Genomic DNA, 21,470 nt, shown 5'->3' with positions numbered 1-21,470 from the left:
CATACAAATTTGTGCAGTATTTATCATTAAGTATCGTAAGATAAATTAAAACATTTGTTGTGCATTGTTGAAAGCTAACAGATCTGTCAATAAATGAATAGGGAATATTATGAAAGCAAAGTTTAAAGGACAGCAGTGGTAAAGTTAATACAAGAGGGAATGAATGGATACAAAAAGTGAAGTCATATGATAGAGATATTCTGCACCGATTCAACTGTTGTAGATTAATCGTAAGTACATCTAACATACACAGACCACAAATAGACCACCAAGATTCATTCAGATAGATAGATAGATAGATAGATAGATAGATAGATAGATAGATAGATAGATAGATAGATAGATAGATAGATAGATAGATAGATAGATAGATAGATAGATAGATAGATAGATAGATAGATAGATAGATAGATAGATAGATAGATAGATAGATAGATAGATAGATAGACCCTTCTTATTTATCCAGTATGTATGCAGATGCCATGGCCTGCTCAGAAGCCTGTTGCTAAGGGCAACCCATTCGGCCCCTCTGTCTGCTGAACAGATGCCCCTTTGGTTGTCCCAGAGGCTCAGATGTCACCATGCCAACAAGCAGGTGTCCTGTGTGCCAATGAGCAAGAGACGAGCATGACATCTTCTGCTGACTGTGGAGGGGCAGAGTAGAGACTGGACTGGCATTACTCACAAGCAACACAGAAAAATACCGAAGTGTGTCTATCACCGCATGGAGTTTGCTATTTTTCTTTATACTGTTGCCAAAGTTACAAGCAGGACGTTGATCCTCAGAGGGATTTGCCGCACTGGCAGTCCTTTTTCATGACCTTCAGCCCTCTGATTGAACTGTAGGTGTCTGCAGGCCTGTGGCGGTAAAAAAAAAAACAAAAGATCCTCAATTAAACCCTGACACAGTTGTGCTGCAGTGTTTCACGCTGGCTCTGCATGGTTGGGTCATGATACAACAATGCATTCAGTTTACAGTCACAGCAGCCTGAGAACTGCCTCCATTCACTGACACAGAGGGACACGCCAACACAACTTGACTTTAAATGCCACACCATTAAAATCAAAAGACTTTTTGTTTTTTCATTCACTTTCACGAAATCGTTAAAATGGCTAAATATAAATACCACCTCTGATGGGTCTCGGAAGGCAAATCCTCAGCTGAATACAAAAATCAGGAAGTCTACAGAGCGTCTGTGATGTAGGAAAATGTGATGAGCTACCTGTAGACTCAATCAATTAGTCCAGTTAATAGTGTTCACTGGTATTTCATGGCATGTTCACCTCCTGACACATTCATGTTAAAGTGTAGAATAACTTGTGGTTTGTTGTAAATATACAGGAAAATAACAAATGTTATTTCCATTATGTTAACAGTTTATAGCAGTTGCCTATGTTGTGTTGTGTTTTTTATCTTCACATCAAATTAGGAAAGTTGTGACACCTTGAGTGCAGTGGGTTGTTTGGTGCTTGAAAATCCATTTGTTACACTTTCCCACATACTTCAAGACAACTGTCTTTAATATACAGATTATGCCCTTTGTGATCGACTACAGGGAATGCATTACAGATTTTTTTTCTGAGGCGTTATTTTGGAATGGGTGAACTTGACTTCAGTAGTTGAAGAGGTTAATGTTAGCTGTTTTCCCATCCGGGAAAATGCAAATGGAATTACCATGACAGAAACACTTATGATACATACCTCACAAAGTTTCCTAATATTTTTATATCCATGTTAGCTAAAAATGACATTTTCATTTGTACGTGTTCAAAAGTTATTGATCACTTTGACTGTAAAGCTAGCCGCTTGTTAGCCTGTTCTCTGCTATCAAACCTCCTTGCACACCATACAGCCGCTCTCTGAAATCCACAGAAAAAGTTAAAATATTTTAACATACTTGAGGTAAATTCCAGATGTGGAAAAAAATTTATGCAGAGGTTTGCACATCTGTTAAAGATTACATTGACTCACATGTTAATTAATTCACTTCTGGTAAACTCGTATTCAAACACAAACATAAGTGAAAGTGAGGTGTTCAACCTGATCTCAAGACAGAAATGTAAATCTTTTGGTGGTTGGACGTGCAAAACACTGCAGTTTCACAAAAATAAATTGTACAGTGACTATATTGTCCTTATTCATTTCCCTACAGAGAGACAGCTTACATCTCGCTACATGCTGACATGGACGTTCAATGTCCCACTTCATCTAGTTTTGATGACCTTGTGCTTGATGTCTCGCTTTGTCTTTGATAACATCGATGTTGCGCTATGTCGACATACACATTTAATACTGTTGATTTGGCCATGAATCACAAGCTTTGATAAGAAGAAGGAAGGAAGGTGGTCAGAGGCGATATTCTGCTCCTGTTCTGCACAGCTCAGTTCAACATCCATCCCGCGTTTTCCGCAGTGCTAATACTTTTTTATTTCACTCTTGCAAATCCTTACTTTTTTCTTAACTTTCATTTGCAAATATTTATGATTAAAAGATACATGGCTGTGGCTACAAAATGTATGACTGTGTTTACAAGTTGCAAATGACAGGTTTAACCTTGGAAAACTATATATGGTCAGAGGTTAGAGATTTTATTATTCTCGGGCCTTGTTCCCGTGATTTCACATAGATGCTGCTTTGCACAAAAAAAAAAAGAAACTGTTGCCATTTCACAATTTCCAACCATTTCCAACCAAGCATTTTGGAGATGTTTACTGGTGAGATGGGCTCTCAGGTTTGTAGCGATTCATGCTCTGAGTGCCACTACAGAAAAAAAAAATTTGTGAAGAGATGCTTGGGCTGTTTCCCTCATCTCCACAAGGAGTCAGCCAAATTAGTCAATCAGTCCATTTTGCAGATGTATTTTACAGTAATACACTTTGTGCTATTTTTCTAAAGGAAATATGTAAGAATGTGACATTCAAACTTCATTGTTTTTTCAAATGCACACAAATTCAAATAGAAAGTATGTTAATCCTTAACATCAGAGCATAAGTCATCATCTGCGTGTGTGTGTGCCTGTGGCTTTTGGAAAATGCTATTTGTGATTATTCATATCATTCAGAAAAGTGATTAAATATTCCTCATACCCTCAGAGCAGTGAAACAAATGAACCACGGCTGCGTGCTAACAGGAAATGACACATCTTTTAAATAATGTTTATTTATCACCGGTAACATTTTCAGACCTCTTATGGCAGCTCTGGCGTGTGACTTCAACTGCCTCAAGCCCGGCAGTAACTTCTCAGTTGGCATTTCCCTTTTACTTTGTAAAACTTTGCAGAAGCTGTGTATCCTGCTCCTCTCGGTTCATTCTCAGATATGAGCAAGAGAAATACAAAGACAAGTGAGGACCTAAAGGACGGAGAGTGTCTACAAAAGTTTGTTCAAAATTCACATAAAGAGAAAAAAGTGAGAAATGGAATAGAAATGTTGCTTATCTTACAGTGGGTTGGGAATCATGACAGCTTTATTGTGTTCTCTCAGTTTATGTGTTCACAGTGAAATAACTGAAAAAGAGCTACGGATAGTGGATTTAGTGAAAAAAAATGGTGTGTTTTAAATAATATCAAGTATAAGGGCAAGCTAAATGGCAATTCAAATGTATAAATTAATACATGAATATATGAACATATTCATTAATCATCTGCATGGAGATACATTATTCACCGCTTTCTCCTTTTCCGCACCATCCAAGCAAGGATATCATTATACTTGTATTAATACAAAGACTACTTTTACCATTGCAAAATCTAAGCACCAGAGTCTCCACACAAGATTTTACTTTCAAGGAATGTCAGACTCACTTGGGGTCAAAGGTATAATTTAGCAAGTTGAAACCAGTATAAAAACACAGCAGCAGCCACAGGATGAGAACACATGTGAAGCCTGTTGGTTGCAGAGGTGAAGGGAAAGGATAGTATGTTTACTCATGTTCACATTCATTTGAAACTTCAACCTAAATACGGACTGTTTTTTTTTTTCATCTAAGCCGCTGCAAGATAAAGCTACAAGGAAACCTGCAGGTAAAGTGTTCAGCCTTTTCATTGTGGTACTTACTGCATGTCTTACTTTAGCATTAAAATGCTCCATTATTTTCCCTGCTTTGCTCCGAGTTTGTCAAATTTACATCTGGACTGGATGATGTTTTTTAAGTTAGAACTAGATTTTCGCTGTGGACCCTCATTCGTGAGTTCATAACTTTCTGAAAAAGTATTTCCCTTCCTGAGAAGAGCCGCTTTTACCTCAAGCAACAGAGAGATATCCTGTTCTCTTAGTTGTTGTTTTTTGTTTTTTTTTTGTTCTCAAGAAATCCAAGCCCCAAAAAGTTCAGTCGCTCTACTGGTTGACATCGCCCCTGTTAGCGTCAAGGCAATGTCTGATCAGATGTAGTTCAAGTGTTAATAATAGGCCCCTGTTAGCATTTCTGCAATTTCAAGAAGTCGTTTTCATAAATGTTGCTCTAATCAAATGTTGCATATGAAGTGAATCTTATGAATACACATGAAGAGGGAAACAAAGAGAGTAGAAATAATTTGAATAGTAACATTAGAATTGAATATTTGTTTTCTATTAAATATGGTAAATATAGCTTGTGCCTGTTTATTTTTCCAATGCATTTAAACACGCTGACATGCTGAAGACGAACAGATATGACAGTCCCCTCTCAAAAAATTGCATTAATAAACATGTATAGCATTAAGAAAGAAGACTCTTGGGGTTCAACAGAATGGAACAGCACACATCGTTATCATCATCTTCGAATATTTTAAAAAAGAAATGGTGGAGGAAAATGTTTAAAGGCTTTATCTTTGGTTTCATCTTACATATGAGTTTTTTTTTTAAAAACTCAGGAAATGTTAAAGATGGGTTTTACTAAAAAAAAAAAACTCACAGGGATTAAATATTTTCGGTATTTGAGGAGCCACACAACTGTTACCCCTCTTTTTTCTTCAGATATATTCATTCAACAATAAATTCTCCAGAAAATTATTTTTTTCCTTTTTTTTTTTACACATTTTCTTCTTAAAGGACTTGAACTACGGGAAGTCGCTGAAGAATTTTTGCATGACAGATGTTGAGAAGAGAAATATGCACTTAGATATTGAAAACTGAAAGTAATGTCGTTTTAAAGAAAAAATAGTCAGAGACAAATCATTAGAGATAAGAGAAAAGGTGAGACAAGTTAAAAAGATGTGAAAAATAATCACATTACAAGAATCTAACGTCACATTTGTGTGTGACATCTTGCTAAGTCTCACTTTGTCAAATATCAGTGCAGATTGCGGTCCACATGGCTAATATTGGGACAGATAGACAAGATACACGAAACCACATCCTTGTGACTTTGAAGCCCTGATGGCTGCCTCACAAATGCCCAGTGTTAGAACACTGCATAAGAAATTATATGCAGGAGCTTTATTTGAATATTCATGACCAAATCCATCGGCTGTTTGTACTGAAGCATTAATTAATGGCTTGAGGGGGAGCAAAACCCAAATACAGAGCTCAGCTACCCACTGCTGATACACAGGATTTCTCTCCCCAAAAAAGAAAGAAAAAATTTAAACTTTTGGCTGCTCATGTAGTATGGATCTGTCAAATGACAACAAGGTTCAGGCATTAAAGATTTTACTAATTTGTTGCACAATCTGCAGACTCCCTCAGTCATAATTTCTCTTAACTAAGGTGGAATGGTATCTCAGATAGGTAACGGTCTTGAGCCGAGCTTCTCTTTGTTTTGGACTTGTGGATACATATCTGCCATTAGAAATGTGTGAATATTCAGGAGGAAAGGTGGCTGAAGAGTCGCAATCATCTCCTTCACAGTTGCTCTGGCAGTTAAAAGAGAGCCGCTGAGAGGAGTGAAAGACATTAGCATGCCTTTGAAACAAGAGACCTTGTGTATGAACAAGAGCTATCCATACACACTCTGGAATGTAATTTATATGCACAAACTGAGGTGTGAGGCCACAGGATGTGAGAGGGGCAAAGAGGATCCACTCAGTACAGGTGTAGCTTTCTGTGGCCAACAATGAAATAACCGTCTTACTCTGCCAGTGCCTCTTTATATATTAGCGAGTTTCTCTGAACTTGCAGACTTTACTGAAAGAGCCTCGTAGCTGAAAATAGGAGGTATACAGATAATTGGATGAAGTGCTTTTTTTTGTTTGTCTTTCTGCTATGATACTGAGGGAATGCGTTCCCTCATCAAACAGATTTTGTTTTAACGTTTTAACCTGCATGAAGATAAATGTGTAGATTTTCAACTGTTTGTTGGACGACCCGAGTTACTTTGCGTGCCACTGCCACCGCTGACCTATGCGCTCAGCTCTCTGAATTATGCATGATGATTATACGACGTAGTCCTCTGAATTGTAAATTCTCACAATTATACAGCCCATTGTCTATTCATTATTTCAAAACGAATGGGAAATTATGTAAAATTACCTCTAAAGAGGAAAGCAGCGTGTAATATGACTTGCCATATTGTTCATGCAATTCAAATACTTTGCTTTTTCTGAGAGTTGAAAGTAATCAGATTTAAATGAAATCCGACTTGCATGTCATGCGGGATTATGATACAGTTGGAAGATAAGCTATGATAACTACGGTACATGCCGTGAGGTGAGCGCACTCAGGCAAAGACTGTTTTCCTATTAACTCAAACCTCCCTCAAGGTTAAAAATACAAGTGTTGACTGTGAGCTGAACTTCTCTTTTCTTGACCAGATCTTTCCTGATCCCTGCAAACAGCGAAACAATATTCGACCATGGTTCCTAAGAAAGTTGAGACGTTGCGTGGGATGAAACTGCATTTTATTAGTGTGCACGTGGAATAAACAGCAGAAAGAACTCAACTTAGAAATCCCAATATTGAATATTGAGGTCATCTGTATGATTGAGATGATTGAGATCTCCCTGTATATACTGATGAATTTAGGTATATCACAAAGAATAAGGAGAAGACATACAATTTTCCTCCCTGAAAGGTCATTGCAATTTCATGCGACGATAGGAGTTTCATGGGAATTGTTATGTATTCTACTGTAAACAGGCCAATGATGGTCTGTAACTGTGGTTGTGTTTTGTTAGCTGTGCTGCAGCTGTTTTGCCGGTAAAGAAACTCAATTATCTAAAAATAACTGAAAGCCTGTATTTTACTTAGAATAGTGCAAAGATCATATTAAATGATCTATCACAAATAGTTAAGTTATCTAAGAATGCTGTTTTTGCAACACAAAATAAGGCTCAGAATATATTTCAATGATTTAGAAAATTCAGAAAAATATTACTTATATTATATTATATTATATTACTGAAAAGATTTTCAGCTCGTCAGGCACGATTTCATTAAAAACGTGTTTTTATAGTATAGATCGTTGAATCGGCTCGGCACTTCTGAAAAGCAGTGGCTGGTTTCCCACTACTGTTTTTGATTTGACTTCAGAAGATGGGAATATAGGATATGGTGAAAGGAAACTAAAAATGTAGAAGAACTTTCATGGATTCATAACAAAGTTTGCACACCCACTTGAGTAGGTCATCTCCAGTTAGGAGGAAGACTTGATAAGCATACGCAGAGTCGATCAAATTTGAATTTCATCTGATCTGGCAAAGATTAGAATGACCTGGCTCGCCAGCTATTTCTGGTTTGAGCCAGCATACAGTAAACTCTGTTGTTCATCTTCCCATATGTAATATGATATATTATCCCAGATATTCCCTGATACTAAAGAAATTCATGAAGAAATGCTCGCTCTGTTTTCGTCTTGTGGATATCCCCTACAGTTGTTGTTGATTTTACCTCCTGAAGGTTTGTTTCAGGTTACTTCTTCTGCTGTTTTACAACCACTGGCAATATAACCTATGCAGCCACCCTATTGCAACATTACGCAGCTTATAATAAAGTTTCTGAGCTCATTTAAGATGGACTGCTGGGAAGGGGAAAACGTTTATGTGGTCGTTTTAATCAAAATCGTCCTGAAAAGTTACTGTTTGTGATGGTATGAGGCAGTCTTTATTTGCATGAAATAGCTAACCTGCATATATGTGAAGGCATCTGTAATGTTGAGCAATATATGCAGGCTTTGGAGCAACGTATGCTGATTTCCACATGACATCTTCTGGGGAAGTTTTTTGCTTACTTCAGCATGTCACAGCTGTCATCATGTACCACAACAGCATGACTGCGATTGGAAAAAAAAATACAGGTGCTAAGCTGGCCTGCATGCAGTCCACGCACTCCACTGTCTATTGAAAACATTTGGTGCTTTCAGAAAGAAATGTTCAAATGTGTTGCTGACATCAAATTCAACATGGGTATATTTAAAAACAACAACAACAACAATTATGTTTCACTGTTCAGCAACTGATATGTTGTCTTTCAGTTTTATTTGATCAAATCTGGAGTTCAAACCATTTGGAAATCACCATGCACAGCATCTTAACTTTTCGGATTCAACCACAGTGTTGTTTTTGTTTTATTCTATTTACTTATTTATTTAATGTCAACATTGTTTGGAGCATCTTCAGTTCAAAGACTCTTTACTTTAAGTATTTTTTACCATAATAAATCTATATACCAAACTCAACTTCAGATCGTGCCACAAATCTCAGCAGGCAGAGGTCCAATCCAGACAAAAGAAAAAAAATGTATGCATAAAAATGCATAAAAAGAACATTTTAATTAAAACCCATATATACATGTTAGGTAGAACTTTTACTAGCATGTACTCACAGGTGATCTTTCTTGTTCAGCCAACTTAGAAATGTGTTTTGCTCATTATTTTGTTCTGTCCAGCTCGGTTCTGTCCTTTTCTGTCAGTAGCCCAAACATTTCCCCTTTTGATGTTTTAAAGTATACAGCACTTTGTGGTAAAGCCACTTTTCCCTGTCCCTCCTCCTCATCTCCCCTCTCTGGAAGTGTTACCCTCTCATCCGCTATCTCCCCTCATCCACTATTCTCCTCCTCACCTCCTGCTGCTCTCCAGCCCTCTGCTGAGCACAGGTATTTGTTTAGGAATCTCTCGGTGGAAATTATACTCCATCTCCGGCGCTCCCTATCAACACACAATTATCATGGGCAATCATGCAGAACAGTGCTGAATTCAGCTGGGACTCCCACTCTGATGACATTACTGACTGCAAGGCCCAGCTCCTGCAGGAGGTAGCCTGCGCCACACCTGCATTATACCACTGCCTATTTCTCATTTTTCTCCCTTTTTTCCCTCATCACACATACTCACTTCGATATGTATGGGCAAATGATTAAACTTTTTTTTTTTTAATATCTTATTAGGATTTCATTTAAATCAGGAAGTCCACAAGATAAGAAATCTCTTTCCTGGGGGAGAGTTGAATGAAAGGACTGCTCCAACCTCAAGCAGGACAAACCCTGTGATCTTATCTTACAATTTATTAGCATCTGCCCACCTACATGGCTTAATCTCATGACCTGCAGTACTTTACCACGGGTTGGATTCTCATATGGCTGAGCTTAAGATGATGCAGCTCGGTGTGAACACAGTAATTTGAAATTTCAGAAAGCGAAAGTGTGAATTTCCATCATTAGACTCTTATGTGAAGGCAAAGTCAGTCTCACAAAATAATCAGTGCCTCACATTGTGTCACTCTCTCCTGCATTCTGAGGCAAGTCGCAGATGCATTTCCCTATGTATGATAAGTGCATTATGAATCTTGAAAGGCAAAGAGTTGATGCAGGCACATGAGAATCAACACAGGAGTCCATTCAGATCCTGATCAAATGCTCCATTCATGAGTGAAATTACCATCCGTCTGTCAGCCAAGGTGTGAATTCTTTCATCTACAGATCCTACTTCTGAAGTTGTGATTAAATGCATAACACCACGTACACTCCATACAGACTCCAGATAAGCAAAATGGGATTTCTCCTTCTCAGTGTGTAGACCGAGTGTAAATAAAATGAGACAGCAGTGCCACCTTGTGGTGTTTTTTGTCAGACGTTCCTATCCCATGGAAAAATTGCCAATATACTTAGAATAGTGCATTTATGTCTCTGCAAGTTGATGATGTGAATGAATGAGTTCTTTTTTAATCTTAAGAGTCTCATTTATATTTTTCCCTCTACATTTTTCTTGAGAATGGTTGAGTTACTCTCATTCTACATCAAAGCCCTCACCTTTTCGTTTTAATGTCAAGCAGATCAGAGAAAAAGAACATTTATTTGACATGAAGTCACATCACAATCAAACAACACACGTGACACACTTGGTTGACATATTCCTTAATTATCATGAACGTGGACGTTGTTGACTTAAAAGTCGTAAGTATATGTCGTAGTATCCAGCACAAATAAATACTGCTGTTTGATGAAAAATGCAATTCCAAGCTTTTACAGTTTTTACAGACATGATCTGTATAAATGAATGGGCCACAGAAAAGGTTGGAATATTGAGAGGCTAAGGAACTATTGTTTTTAAATCATATCATATCACCATATAATTTGTATACAACAAATAAACAGATTATAATTAGCTGATTGGGTACACTTTCTAAAAGTACAAACTCTCTATACCATATTTACAGAATATAGAAATATATAAATTATTATAAGTAATACAATGTATAAATGATCTGCTTGTAGGCTTTACATGAAAAACTGCATCTTTTTTCTGTATATTTTCTCCATTACATGATTCTAATAAATATGTTAAGCTCATCAGCTCTTCATCATACTCCAGAAGGCTGGGAATGACTCCTAATTGGAGCAGGCAAGCATGTAAAACATGCGAGAAAGAGGGGACTGAGGATCAGGACTGGAAAAAATCTCTGCTATAAAACGTTTATAAAATGTTTATTTGAACTAATTCTTTAGTTCAGGCCTTTTACCGTATATTCCAAACAGATTTAAGAAAATTTTACTTTGTCTTCTGAAATACATCAAACCTACACCCTAATATACGAGTTTCAAATAAAGGCCCAGGTATTTGCATATGATCAACTGAAAGTGACTTATGCTAGAGTGATCATGATGCCATTTCCAAGCCGAAACATCACATCCAAAGTGTTGCCAAACAGAATCTATAGAGTCCTGTTTTCACATGGCGGAAACAATTTTGAATATGGCTGTACAAAAATCAACCTTTTTTTCAGTGGTAGTGAATCTAGACAGTTCGACCAATGAGGAGGAAAAGAAGTCCGGCCAGGAGGCAGAAGAAGATGCCAATGGGGGCAAATATGAAGGACAGACCGTAGCTGATGGACAAATGAAAATCTGGACACAGTGAAGAGCGCTGGTGGTTGATGTAGACTTCCACCACGTCCAACACCTGGAGCCATAGTATGTACATCACCACAACACATAGGAGGAAAAAACCTGGTGGCACAAAGGAGAGCCTGATAGGTAAAGATATGAAACCATGATGCCTGAAACTCAGTAAAATGTGTTTAAATGAACAGGTAGATCCAGAAGAGGTGGTTTAGATTCATAAATAACTAACTGAGGAAGAAGAATTCACAGATCCTTTACCTAAGTATGAGTAACAACACAACAAATTGAAATTGAATTACAAATTAAATATTCAATTCAATTCAATTTTATTTATATAGCGCCAGATTACAACAATTGTCATCTCAAGGCACTTAAGTAATATAGTCCAATTCAAGCCAATTGGAATTCAATTCATTGTAATCATAATCCAATTAATTCATATAGAGCTAATTCAAAAAATTAATATCCTAGCTAAGGAAACCAACAGATTGCACCGAAATGTGTCTTCAGTCCAATCTCCCGTCCTGAGCGTGCCTGTGGCAACTGTGGAAAGGAACGACTCCCTTTTAACAGGAAGAAACCTCTGGCAGAACCAGACTCAGGAAGGGTGGCCATCCGCCTCGACCAGCTGGGGTTTGAGAAGACAGAAAAGAGGGAAAAGAGGGGGGAAAAACACCATAACGCCATTCAAAGGATATCTGTTGGAACAGGGAAACATAGGTTAATAACCACAATAATGTCACATGTACATAAAATCAATTTTGAAATTAAACAGGGGGAAAAAGAGAGCAAAGTGAGGAAAGGTGTGACAGATGAGGTCCCCCAGCAGTCTAAGCCTATAGCAGCTTAACTATGGGATGTTTCAGGATTACCTGAGCCATCCCTAACTGTAAGCTTTATCGAAAAGAAAAGTTTTAAGCCTAATCTTAAAAGTGGAAAGGGTGTCTGCTTCCCGGACATTTACTGGCAGCTTATTCCACAAGAGAGGGGCCTGATAACTGAAGGCTCTACCTCCCATTCTACTTTTAGAAACTCTGGGAACAACAAGTAAACCTGCAGTTTGGGAGCGAAGTGCTCTGTTAGGAAAATATCTTACAATTAAATCTTTAAGATATGATGGAGCTCGGTCATTAAGAACTTTATATGTCAGAAGAAGAATCTTAAATTCTATTCTGAATTTAACAGGGAGCCAATGAAGAGAAGCTAAAACTGGAGAAACATGATCTCTCCTGTTAGTTCTCATCAGAACTCTGGCTGCAGCATTTTGGATCAGCTGGAGGCTTTTCAGAGAATATGTGGGACAGCCCAATAATAAGGAATTACAGTAGTCCAATCTTGAAGTAACAAATGCATGAACTAGTTTCTCTGCATCACCCTGAGACAGGATGTTCCTGATTTTAGCAATATTACGAAGGTGAAAGAAGGCAGTCCTAGAAACCAGTTTTATATGTGCGTCAAATGATAAATTCTGGTCAAAAATAACTCCAAGGTTCCTCACTGTAGAACTAGAAGCCAAGGAAATACCATCTAGAGTAACTATATAACTAGACAATTTCTCCCTGAAGCGCTCAGGTCCAAAGAGAACAACTTCAGTTTTGTCTGAATTTAAAAGCAGACAGTTCTGAGTCATCCAGGTCTTTATGTCTTTAAGACAGGCTTGTAGCCTGACCAACCTGTAGGTTTCATCTGGTTTCATAGATAAGTACAGCTGAGTATCATCAGCATAACAATGGAAATTTATGCCATGCTGTCTGATAATGTTACCTAATGGAAGCATGTATAAAGTAAAAAGAATCGGTCCAAGCACAGAACCCTGAGGAACTCCATGACTTACTCCAACGTGTGAGGAAGATTCTTCATTTACAAGAACAAACTGGAATCTATCAGATAAATATGACTTAAACCAGCCTAATGCAGTTCCTTTAATCCCAATAACATGTTCAAGTCTCTGTAACAGAATGCTGTGATCGATCGTATCAAATGCAGCACTGAGATCCAACAGGACAAGCACAGAAACAAGTCCGCTATCAGAGGCTAACAGGAGATCATTGGTAACTTTCACCAGTGCTGTTTCTGTGCTATGATGCACTCTGAATCCTGACTGAAACTCTTCAAACAGATTATTTCTATGTAAATGATCACAAAGTTGAACTGCAACTATTTTTTCAAGAACTTTGGACAAAAAAGGGAGATTGGATATAGGTCGATAATTAGCCAACACTTCTGAATCAAGAGTAGGTTTTTTAAGTAAAGGTTTAATTACAGCAACCTTAAAAGTCTGAGGTACATATCCTGTCAACAAAGACCGATTGATCAAATCCAATATGGAAGTGTCAATTAAGGGGAAAACCTCCTTGAACAGTCTGGTTGGGATTGGGTCTAACATACAAGTTGATGGTTTAGAAGAGACTATTGCTGTTGTTAGCTCAGAAAGATCAACTGGACAGAAGCTGTCTAAATACAATTCAGGTTCGAAAGATACTTCTAAAGCTGCTCTACTTGATGATACATCAGTGATAATAATGGGAAGGATTCCATTAATCTTCTCTCTGATAGAAACAATTTTATTGATGAAGAATCTCATGAAATCATCACTGCTGAGAGTTAAAGGAATACATGGCTCAACAGAGCTCGGACTCTTTGTCAGCCTGGCAACAGTGCTGAAAAGAAACCTGGGATTATTCTTATTCTCTTCTATCAATAATGAATAATACGCAGTTCTAGCTTTACGAAGTGCTTTCTTATACGTTATTAAACTATCTTTCCAGACTAATTGAGACTCTTCTAAATTAGAGGAACGCCACTGTCTCTCCAGCTTTCTTGCAGTCTGCTTTAACGCACGCAGCTGTGAATTATACCAAGGAGCCAACCTCTTCTGACTGATTACCTTCCTTTTCAGAGGGGCAACATTGTCCAGTGTTGTACGCATTGAAGCTGTAGTGCTGTCAACAAGAGAGTCAAGTTCTACTGGAGTAAAATTTAGGTAGCCATCCTGTGTCATATCAGCACATGGCAGTGAAGAAAAGGATGATGAAATCAACTCTTTAAATCTGGTTACAGCATTCTCTGACAGACACCTTCTATATGTAGAATTCTTCTCAGAAACCGTGTAGTCAAGTAATGTAAATTCAAAAGTTATTAAAAAATGGTCAGACAAGACAGGGTTATGAGGGAACACTGTTAACTGTTCACTCTCAATGCCATAAGTCAGCACAAGGTCAAGGGTATGATTAAGGCAGTGAGTAGGTCTGTGAACACTTTGAGAAAATCCAATAGAGTCTAATATAGAATTAAAGTTAATATTTAGGCTGTCATTTTCAACATCTACATGAATATTAAAGTCACCCACTACAATGACTTTATCTGTACTCAGCACTAACTGGGATAAAAACTCTGAGAATTCAGACAGAAACTCAGAATAAGGGCCAGGCGGACGATACACAACAACAAACACAAGAGGTTTTTGTGATTTCCACTTTGGGTGGGAAAAACTGAGAATCAGAGATTCAAAAGAGCTAAAACTAATCTTGGGTCTAGGACTGATTAGTAACCCTGATCTGAAGATAGCTGCCACTCCTCCTCCTCTGCCTGTGGTTCTAGGAACATGAACATTTAAATAGTCAGAGGGAGTTGATTCATTAATACTAACATGATCCTCCTGCTGCAGCCAGGTTTCTGTAAGACAAAATATATCAATATGATGATCACAAATCAAATCATTCACTAACAGAGACTTCAAAGGGAGAGATCTAATATTCAGCAAACCACATTTAATAGTTTGATGTTTTTGTTCAGTTAAAGTTTTTGTTTTAATTTTTTTTTGCACAAGAGGATTTGCTCCTTTTGTGTTTTTTGATTGAGGGGGGGGCAGCATCAGGTGGGAAGCCGCAGAGAAGTGTGTAAGACTACAACTCTGCATCCTGGTCTCAACACTGGGATGTCATGTTTTTGGATGACTAATAAATTCGTCCATATTTCTAGAAATGAGAGCCGCTCCTTCCAAAGTGGGATGGATGCCGTCTCTCCTCATCAGACCAGGTTTTCTCCAGAAAGATTGCCAATTATCTATGTAGCCCACGTTGTTTGCTGGACACCATCTAGACAACCAGCGATTGAATGAGGACATGCGGCTAAATATGTCATCACTGGTCAGATTTGGCAGGGGTCCAGAGAAAACTACGGAGTCCGACATTGTTTTGGCAAAATTACACACCGATGCAACATTAATTTTAGTGACCTCCGATTGGCGTAACCGGGTGTCATTACCGCCGACGTGAATAACTATTTTACCGTATTTACGTTTATCCTTAGCCAGCAGTTTTAAATAGGATTCTATGTCGCCCGCTCTGGCCCCTGGAATGCATTTGACTATGGTCGCTGGTGTCTCTAATGCCACGTTTCTGACTATAGAGCTGCCAATTACCAGGGTTTTGTCCTCAGCGGGTGTGTCGCTGAGTGGAGAAAATCTATTAGAAACGTGGACAGGTTGATGGTGAACCACGGGCTTGACTTTAGGACTATGACTCCTCTTCCTGACAGTCACCCAGCCACTCTTAAGTCCCGGCTGCTCGGGATCTGCTCGGGGACGACTAACAGAGCTAGCTACGCTAGGTGGCTCCGCACTGACTAAAGGGGCCTGGCTCGCTATCGGGTGGTTTTCAACAGTGCAGAGCCGAGCTTCCAATTCAGATAACCTTGCCTCCAAAACTACAAAAAGACTACATTTGTTACATGTACCATTACCACTAAAGGAGGCAGAGGAGTAACTAAACATCTGACACAAGGAGCAGGTGAAAGCAGGAGATAGAGGAAGAGAACTGGTAGCCATGCTAAGCTAGAGAACCAGACACAACGCTAAAAAGTGAAAAATAAAAACTAAAGATCTGTAAGAGTGAGCGTTAGAATATAACAAGTATGGGATAGAGTTAACTATGCAAGATGTGTAAATTATAGGGAGAAATAAGGTGATTATTAGTAGTTCAAGAAGAGCGAGAACTGTCACAGTGCACACACACAAAGCAACAGGAAGTGATGCAATACGTCTTACCGCAAAGCAAAGCCGTCAGACCGTCAGCATACCATATAAATATGTGCCTTAATACTTTAAGCATTGGCACCCATAACTAATTAGTTACGTAAAAATATTATCTTGTAAGTATTCTTATAGTTGTCATTATGCAAAATGTTGTTAATTTTGCTTTAGTGAGTTAGAAGACCAGTTTGATATTTAACAGTGTTATGATGAGCAGTATTGATAAGATCATTTCATATTTTGAGATAAGTCTTAATCTAAAAAGTCCCAAGAAACTAGAGCTGCTAATGGAGTCAAAATCTTCCATATCATACAGTACTTAAGCAGGTCTGCTCAGTCATTTTACCTCTGGATTAAACTCACCAGATGTCAGGAAGAGGCCACCCCCTGCTTTATATAAGCAGTGGTTGGCAAACGGAGCAGCACAGATGATGATGAACCCTCCAAGAGCAACGGCTGCCACGCCAATGAGCATAAAAATGCTCCAGAATCCTCTGTAGACTGGACAACAGAGATGTTAGCCGTCACTGGATCATTTAGGAAAATGAAAACAATGTACGTGTAATCACTCACTGATGGCAGAGTTGTACTCTGTGGTGTTGTGGGTCTGATGAGACACTGGGAATGGGAAGAGGTAGGCGGGCGTGCATACTTTTGAGTTGGGCTGATTTTCTGCAGAAAAGAAGAATTCTTGTATGTTGTACCATGATAATTAGATGAAGAGATAAGAATGCACAGCAGTTACACCAAAACAACACTTGTACATCCAGAAATTGCCAATGATTGCATATTTTATCAAATATAACTTTACTGGTGGAAGAAAAAAAAACATTTCAGTCCATCACCACTAAAAACTAAGTTATTAGCCTTGTTATCATGTCCATAAACTGTTTTTTATGCACTACAAGACATTACATGAGAAAAATCTGCCATCAATGCAGTGTCTTAGAATTTCTGCTTTGAATCTGCCAAGTATCCACCAAGAGTCAGAAGGCCTGTATGTTCCACGTAGAAGATTGGAGTAATCTGACTACTTGCGGGGTGGGGCTGCACAGCTACTCTACATATTTTGTGAGGAGGCAATAAAATGAGAAGTTGGCACAAGACACAAGGAAAAGTTAGTCACGTGATGGTCTCGGATAAGCGAGCTAGAACTAACGGCTAACGTCTGATTCAGCTCAGCCAACAGGCTGCAAGCTGCTACGGCTAGTCTCATCTGAGCCACGGAAGACTAGCCGCCAGCCATTGCTAGCATGTAGAGGTGTGAGTGGGGCCACACTAGCATATTCATGGCATCGTTCACAAAATGACGAAAAAGATGAAAAGCTTTAAAGGAATGAGAGTTTTTTTCATGGCAAACACTTAAAATGTACAATTTTAAGGGACACAGATGAGTTTTTACAGAAGTAATAACTGCAGAAGTAGCTCTTAAGCAAACCAACGAAGAACACAAGACACATAAACTATCTTCTCCCCACTCTTTTCCCTCTCATCTCTTCTAACATGTGAAATTCCACAGAACCTCACAAGGTCCTTTCATTTCTGCAGGCTGTTTCTGACAATGGCCCACCATTCAAAGTCCCAATCAGAAAATAGATGACACACAACCAGCTGACAGATGACCAGAATAACATCACATGGTGGGACCTTCTTAAAAAAGTCACATGAGGGTTTGGGGGTTTCTCCACTGTGTTGTCATACAATCTTAACAGACAGCACGGCAACGAATTAAAATTCTGCCATGTGACTATGTGGTTGCCGAACATTAGTAGAGAACAGTTTCCTGAATGCACTAAGCCACCATTTCAAAGACTTGTTTAACCCCATAGTCCTGTTTGGGCGCTGCAACTGCTTTAAAACATCCTAAACACAAGTCTTTTTTATTGATTTTATGAGAATTGCTTAAAGGTAAGATTCTGAGTTAGTATTGAGAGGACCTCATCAATTCAGAGTATTCAACATAAAACTACCACTTCTTAAACCTTCAAACGTTTATTTGGATTTCTGTTAATGGAGCTTATTAGCAATCAGTCATACATGTGCTCAGACATCTTAATTCTTGTAACACCTCTGACACCAGTGCCTCTAAAAACTTCTCTTTGTACATTTATTTTTTTGCAGAAGTATTATATATTTATTCTATTCATTTCCAGTGACCATAAAAAAAATATTTACTGTGCAGCTGTGTCAGCTATGAGAAAATAAGGCCAAAATCATGCTGAAACTATATATTCTATCTCACTTACTGAACCAGAGTTTCCACTGCAGGTTCTCATCCCCATTGCTGCCGCTGAAGAAGCACTTCCAGAAGAAACCCTCGTGGTACAGAGTGATGTCACTACCAGTCTCCTCAATCATTACATCTTCATACTGAAATCAGGGAGATGAAAATCATCAAAATGTACTACTCAACATGTTTCCCTTTTTCACAAAGTCAAATGCTGAATGTGGTTTGCAGTATGTAAGTGCAGTCATTCACTCTTTTTTAATCAAAGTCTGTGAGAGCTATTTTCAAGACGATGTGAGGCAGGTGCTCAGCGCGCTGCAAACATGTTGCAGAACAGCTGCGAAGTCAGGTCTAGGGTTGCGCTCATCAAGCACCCTTCTATTGGTCTAGTTTGGTGCTGACTGAGCATGCAAGTCTGAGGATGTACTCATTCATTCTTTGCATGTGAGAAAAAAGAAAACGCTTTCAAAATCGCCTGTTATGCCGTCGATTAAATGCCTCTCAAAGAAGCTGAAGCAGATTCTTTTGTCTTTGAAGAGTCAAACAGAAGGAAGTTATAGTATATGTAGCCGCAAAAAGCATATTTCACACAACCACATTTATTTATTTCTCACTAACAGTAGTAATCTTTGGGAATCACTAATTGTTTTTTAATATTGATTGGTAGTCATACTCAACCTGTGATGAAGAGTCACAAGAGAGTATGAGTTTGTTTAGATTCAAATTAACCAACTGCTAAACTTTAATCTGATTGGCATCTGATTGATTTTTACACCTTAATGCTTCAAAATTACCACAGCAGTTGTAGTAGTACTACATTGGATTTATTGTCATTGCATCCTGTCTCAGTGTCAGTATCAGTGCCCACTCTGAAAACCTAAGTATGTTCTCATTGGTGATATTCAATATAGCATCATACCTCTGAGACTGCTGGTATTTGTATTTCTATCACAGAGCCACATGGTACAAGCTATGCCTCAATCATTGCATAGCTGCACACATGCAACATTAGACGGTGTCTGATTACATGAAGACATTTTACAGGGATGATCTCTCAAACCCGTAGTTTATCTGCTGAAAGAGTTATTGGAGCAGCTGATTGCAGTTTGCAAAACAGATATTATTTAGCTGTAAAGTGCTCAGACTATGAGGATATCTAATACTAGCATTTTGAAGTGTGTAGACTACAACTTCACATCACACAAACTAGAGTTTAAATACAGAAATAGTTGAACTAGTCAAATGACTGAGAATATTTGCCATCTAAGAACTCTTCTCACTTTAGCTCCAGCAGTTACAAACATAAGTATTTGTAAATTATGAACACATAAGGTATATTTTATCAAGAAGAGCTCATTAACACCCACCTTCGCGGTAACTTGGTCTGAGCTGACAGATCCGTCGGGGTTTGGGTGGCAACTCTCCGCTGCCAGCAGCCAATAATCTGTTCCAAAAGAAAGCAAGATGAACACAGCTGCCAAAGCTCCGAAGAGCCCTGCAAAAAACAATGCCACACTAAGCTTCATAGTCCGGGACTGAACAGCCACTCGGCTGCTGGATTCCCACTCTCAGTCTTATTTCCCCTCCAACTACAACAAGTGCATGTGACAAACTGAGGCAGAAGCAATCTCTTCTCTTGCGCTGTTTTAAATCCACTGTCTTAGATATGTTGTTACTGTCCAGCTGGGTTTTGTTGGGTAACTAGAGCTTAACTTCTCTCCTTTATCTGTGTCTGTGTTATGGGAGTACAAAGTTGTCCACATCCTTTGGACCCCCAACTGGGGTCTGAAACCAGCCCAACCCCCTTGCCCCTGGGCTATTTTTGATGTGTGATTGAAGGCAACTTCTCTACTCCACTATGGAGCAGAGTGTGTGGACCATTTGGAGTGTGAAGGGAGGGGATCAACACAGAAATAACCAGTAGCAACTGGACACCCTGCGTCTGACGGGAATGTCAGGGTTGGGTGAGACTGAAAAGACAGAGGAGGAGTAAATTATCCCACTACACCCTGCCTCAAATCTTTGCCTTACCCAGACAGCATACACATAAACAGATATACACACCAGAAGTTAACATTCCCCACATTTCCCCATGGTCTTCAAATCTTTCAATGCTGTTGACAATGAAGCTATTAAGAATATCTGATGCTGTTTGACACATAAAAAGGAATTGTTTTCCATCAGCACATCTGATTATTTGGTTGATTTGAGCGTGTAATATGAGAGGAATTAACTGGTTTATTCACATCTAAGGGGAATATTTAGCAATGAGACTGTATGTAGACACTGTCTAATTGACACACTCATGTGACCCGGACCACCCTGAGCCAAAGCAACTACACCGCGTGTGTGTTTTTGTGTCAAGGCCAAGTTTGTTGGAACCAGTTGTCTTCACTGTAGCCAAAGCACAGTGCTAATGACGCAAAGTGTCAATTCTGCTGTCCTGGTTAGGTTTAGGGTTAATGTGTGAATTGAGATTAAGTTAGAGTTATGGTTCATAGAGTTCATCCCCTACCAAGACCAATGTTGCATTTTACTGTTTTGAGGAGTGATCCTGATCCAACTGTCCACTAAATTGTATTGGGTCATTTTTGCTTGCTAAAAATGAATAAAAAGGCAAACAAAAACATAAATATTTTGATATTTTGCAATCCTTAGATCCTTAGAGACTCAAGACTTACAGATTGCTGATTTTACAGTGTTTTTTAGAGCCCACACGAACTGTAACACAGCAAGTCGTGGAATGTTTTCATGCTCATTTGTGTCCAAGTTTTGAGACTTGACCAGATTTAGATATTATATATATTATGTTATTATATTTCCATTTTTTGAACCTCTCAGGAAGTGAATCTGTTTTCCCTCCGAACCTCTGTTAGTTGCTGTTTCCTGTTATTTATTTCTGTTTCTTCTTTTTAAAATTATTATTATTATTATTATTATTATTACATTTTAATAGGTTTA

At 38.6% G+C, this 21,470-nt stretch overlaps 2 protein-coding genes across 2 annotated transcripts in view; both read right to left on the bottom strand.

Moving 5' to 3' along the window:
* The window catches only part of coa5 (cytochrome C oxidase assembly factor 5), a 186,872-nt gene that overhangs the window by 99,870 nt on the left and 65,532 nt on the right, over window positions 1-21,470 (bottom strand). The window lies entirely within an intron of this gene.
* On the bottom strand, window positions 11,093-20,314 carry tmem182a (transmembrane protein 182a). Its single transcript, XM_072397630.1, has 5 exons — window positions 19,877-20,314; window positions 18,529-18,652; window positions 16,856-16,954; window positions 16,646-16,783; window positions 11,093-11,355 (listed from the first exon to the last, which is right to left on the bottom strand). The coding sequence occupies exons 1-5, from the start codon at window positions 20,033-20,035 to the stop codon at window positions 11,144-11,146; spliced, it is 732 nt and encodes a 243-aa protein (XP_072253731.1). The 5' UTR covers window positions 20,036-20,314; the 3' UTR covers window positions 11,093-11,143.

The sequence above is a fragment of the Leuresthes tenuis genome, unplaced genomic scaffold (genome assembly GCF_036924035.1).
Source record: "Leuresthes tenuis unplaced genomic scaffold, fLeuTen1.0.hap1 SCAF_12, whole genome shotgun sequence".
Taxonomy (NCBI): domain Eukaryota; kingdom Metazoa; phylum Chordata; class Actinopteri; order Atheriniformes; family Atherinopsidae; genus Leuresthes; species Leuresthes tenuis.
The sequence above is the reverse complement of the archived record's forward strand: the minus strand, read 5'-3'. Positions and strand labels throughout refer to the sequence as shown.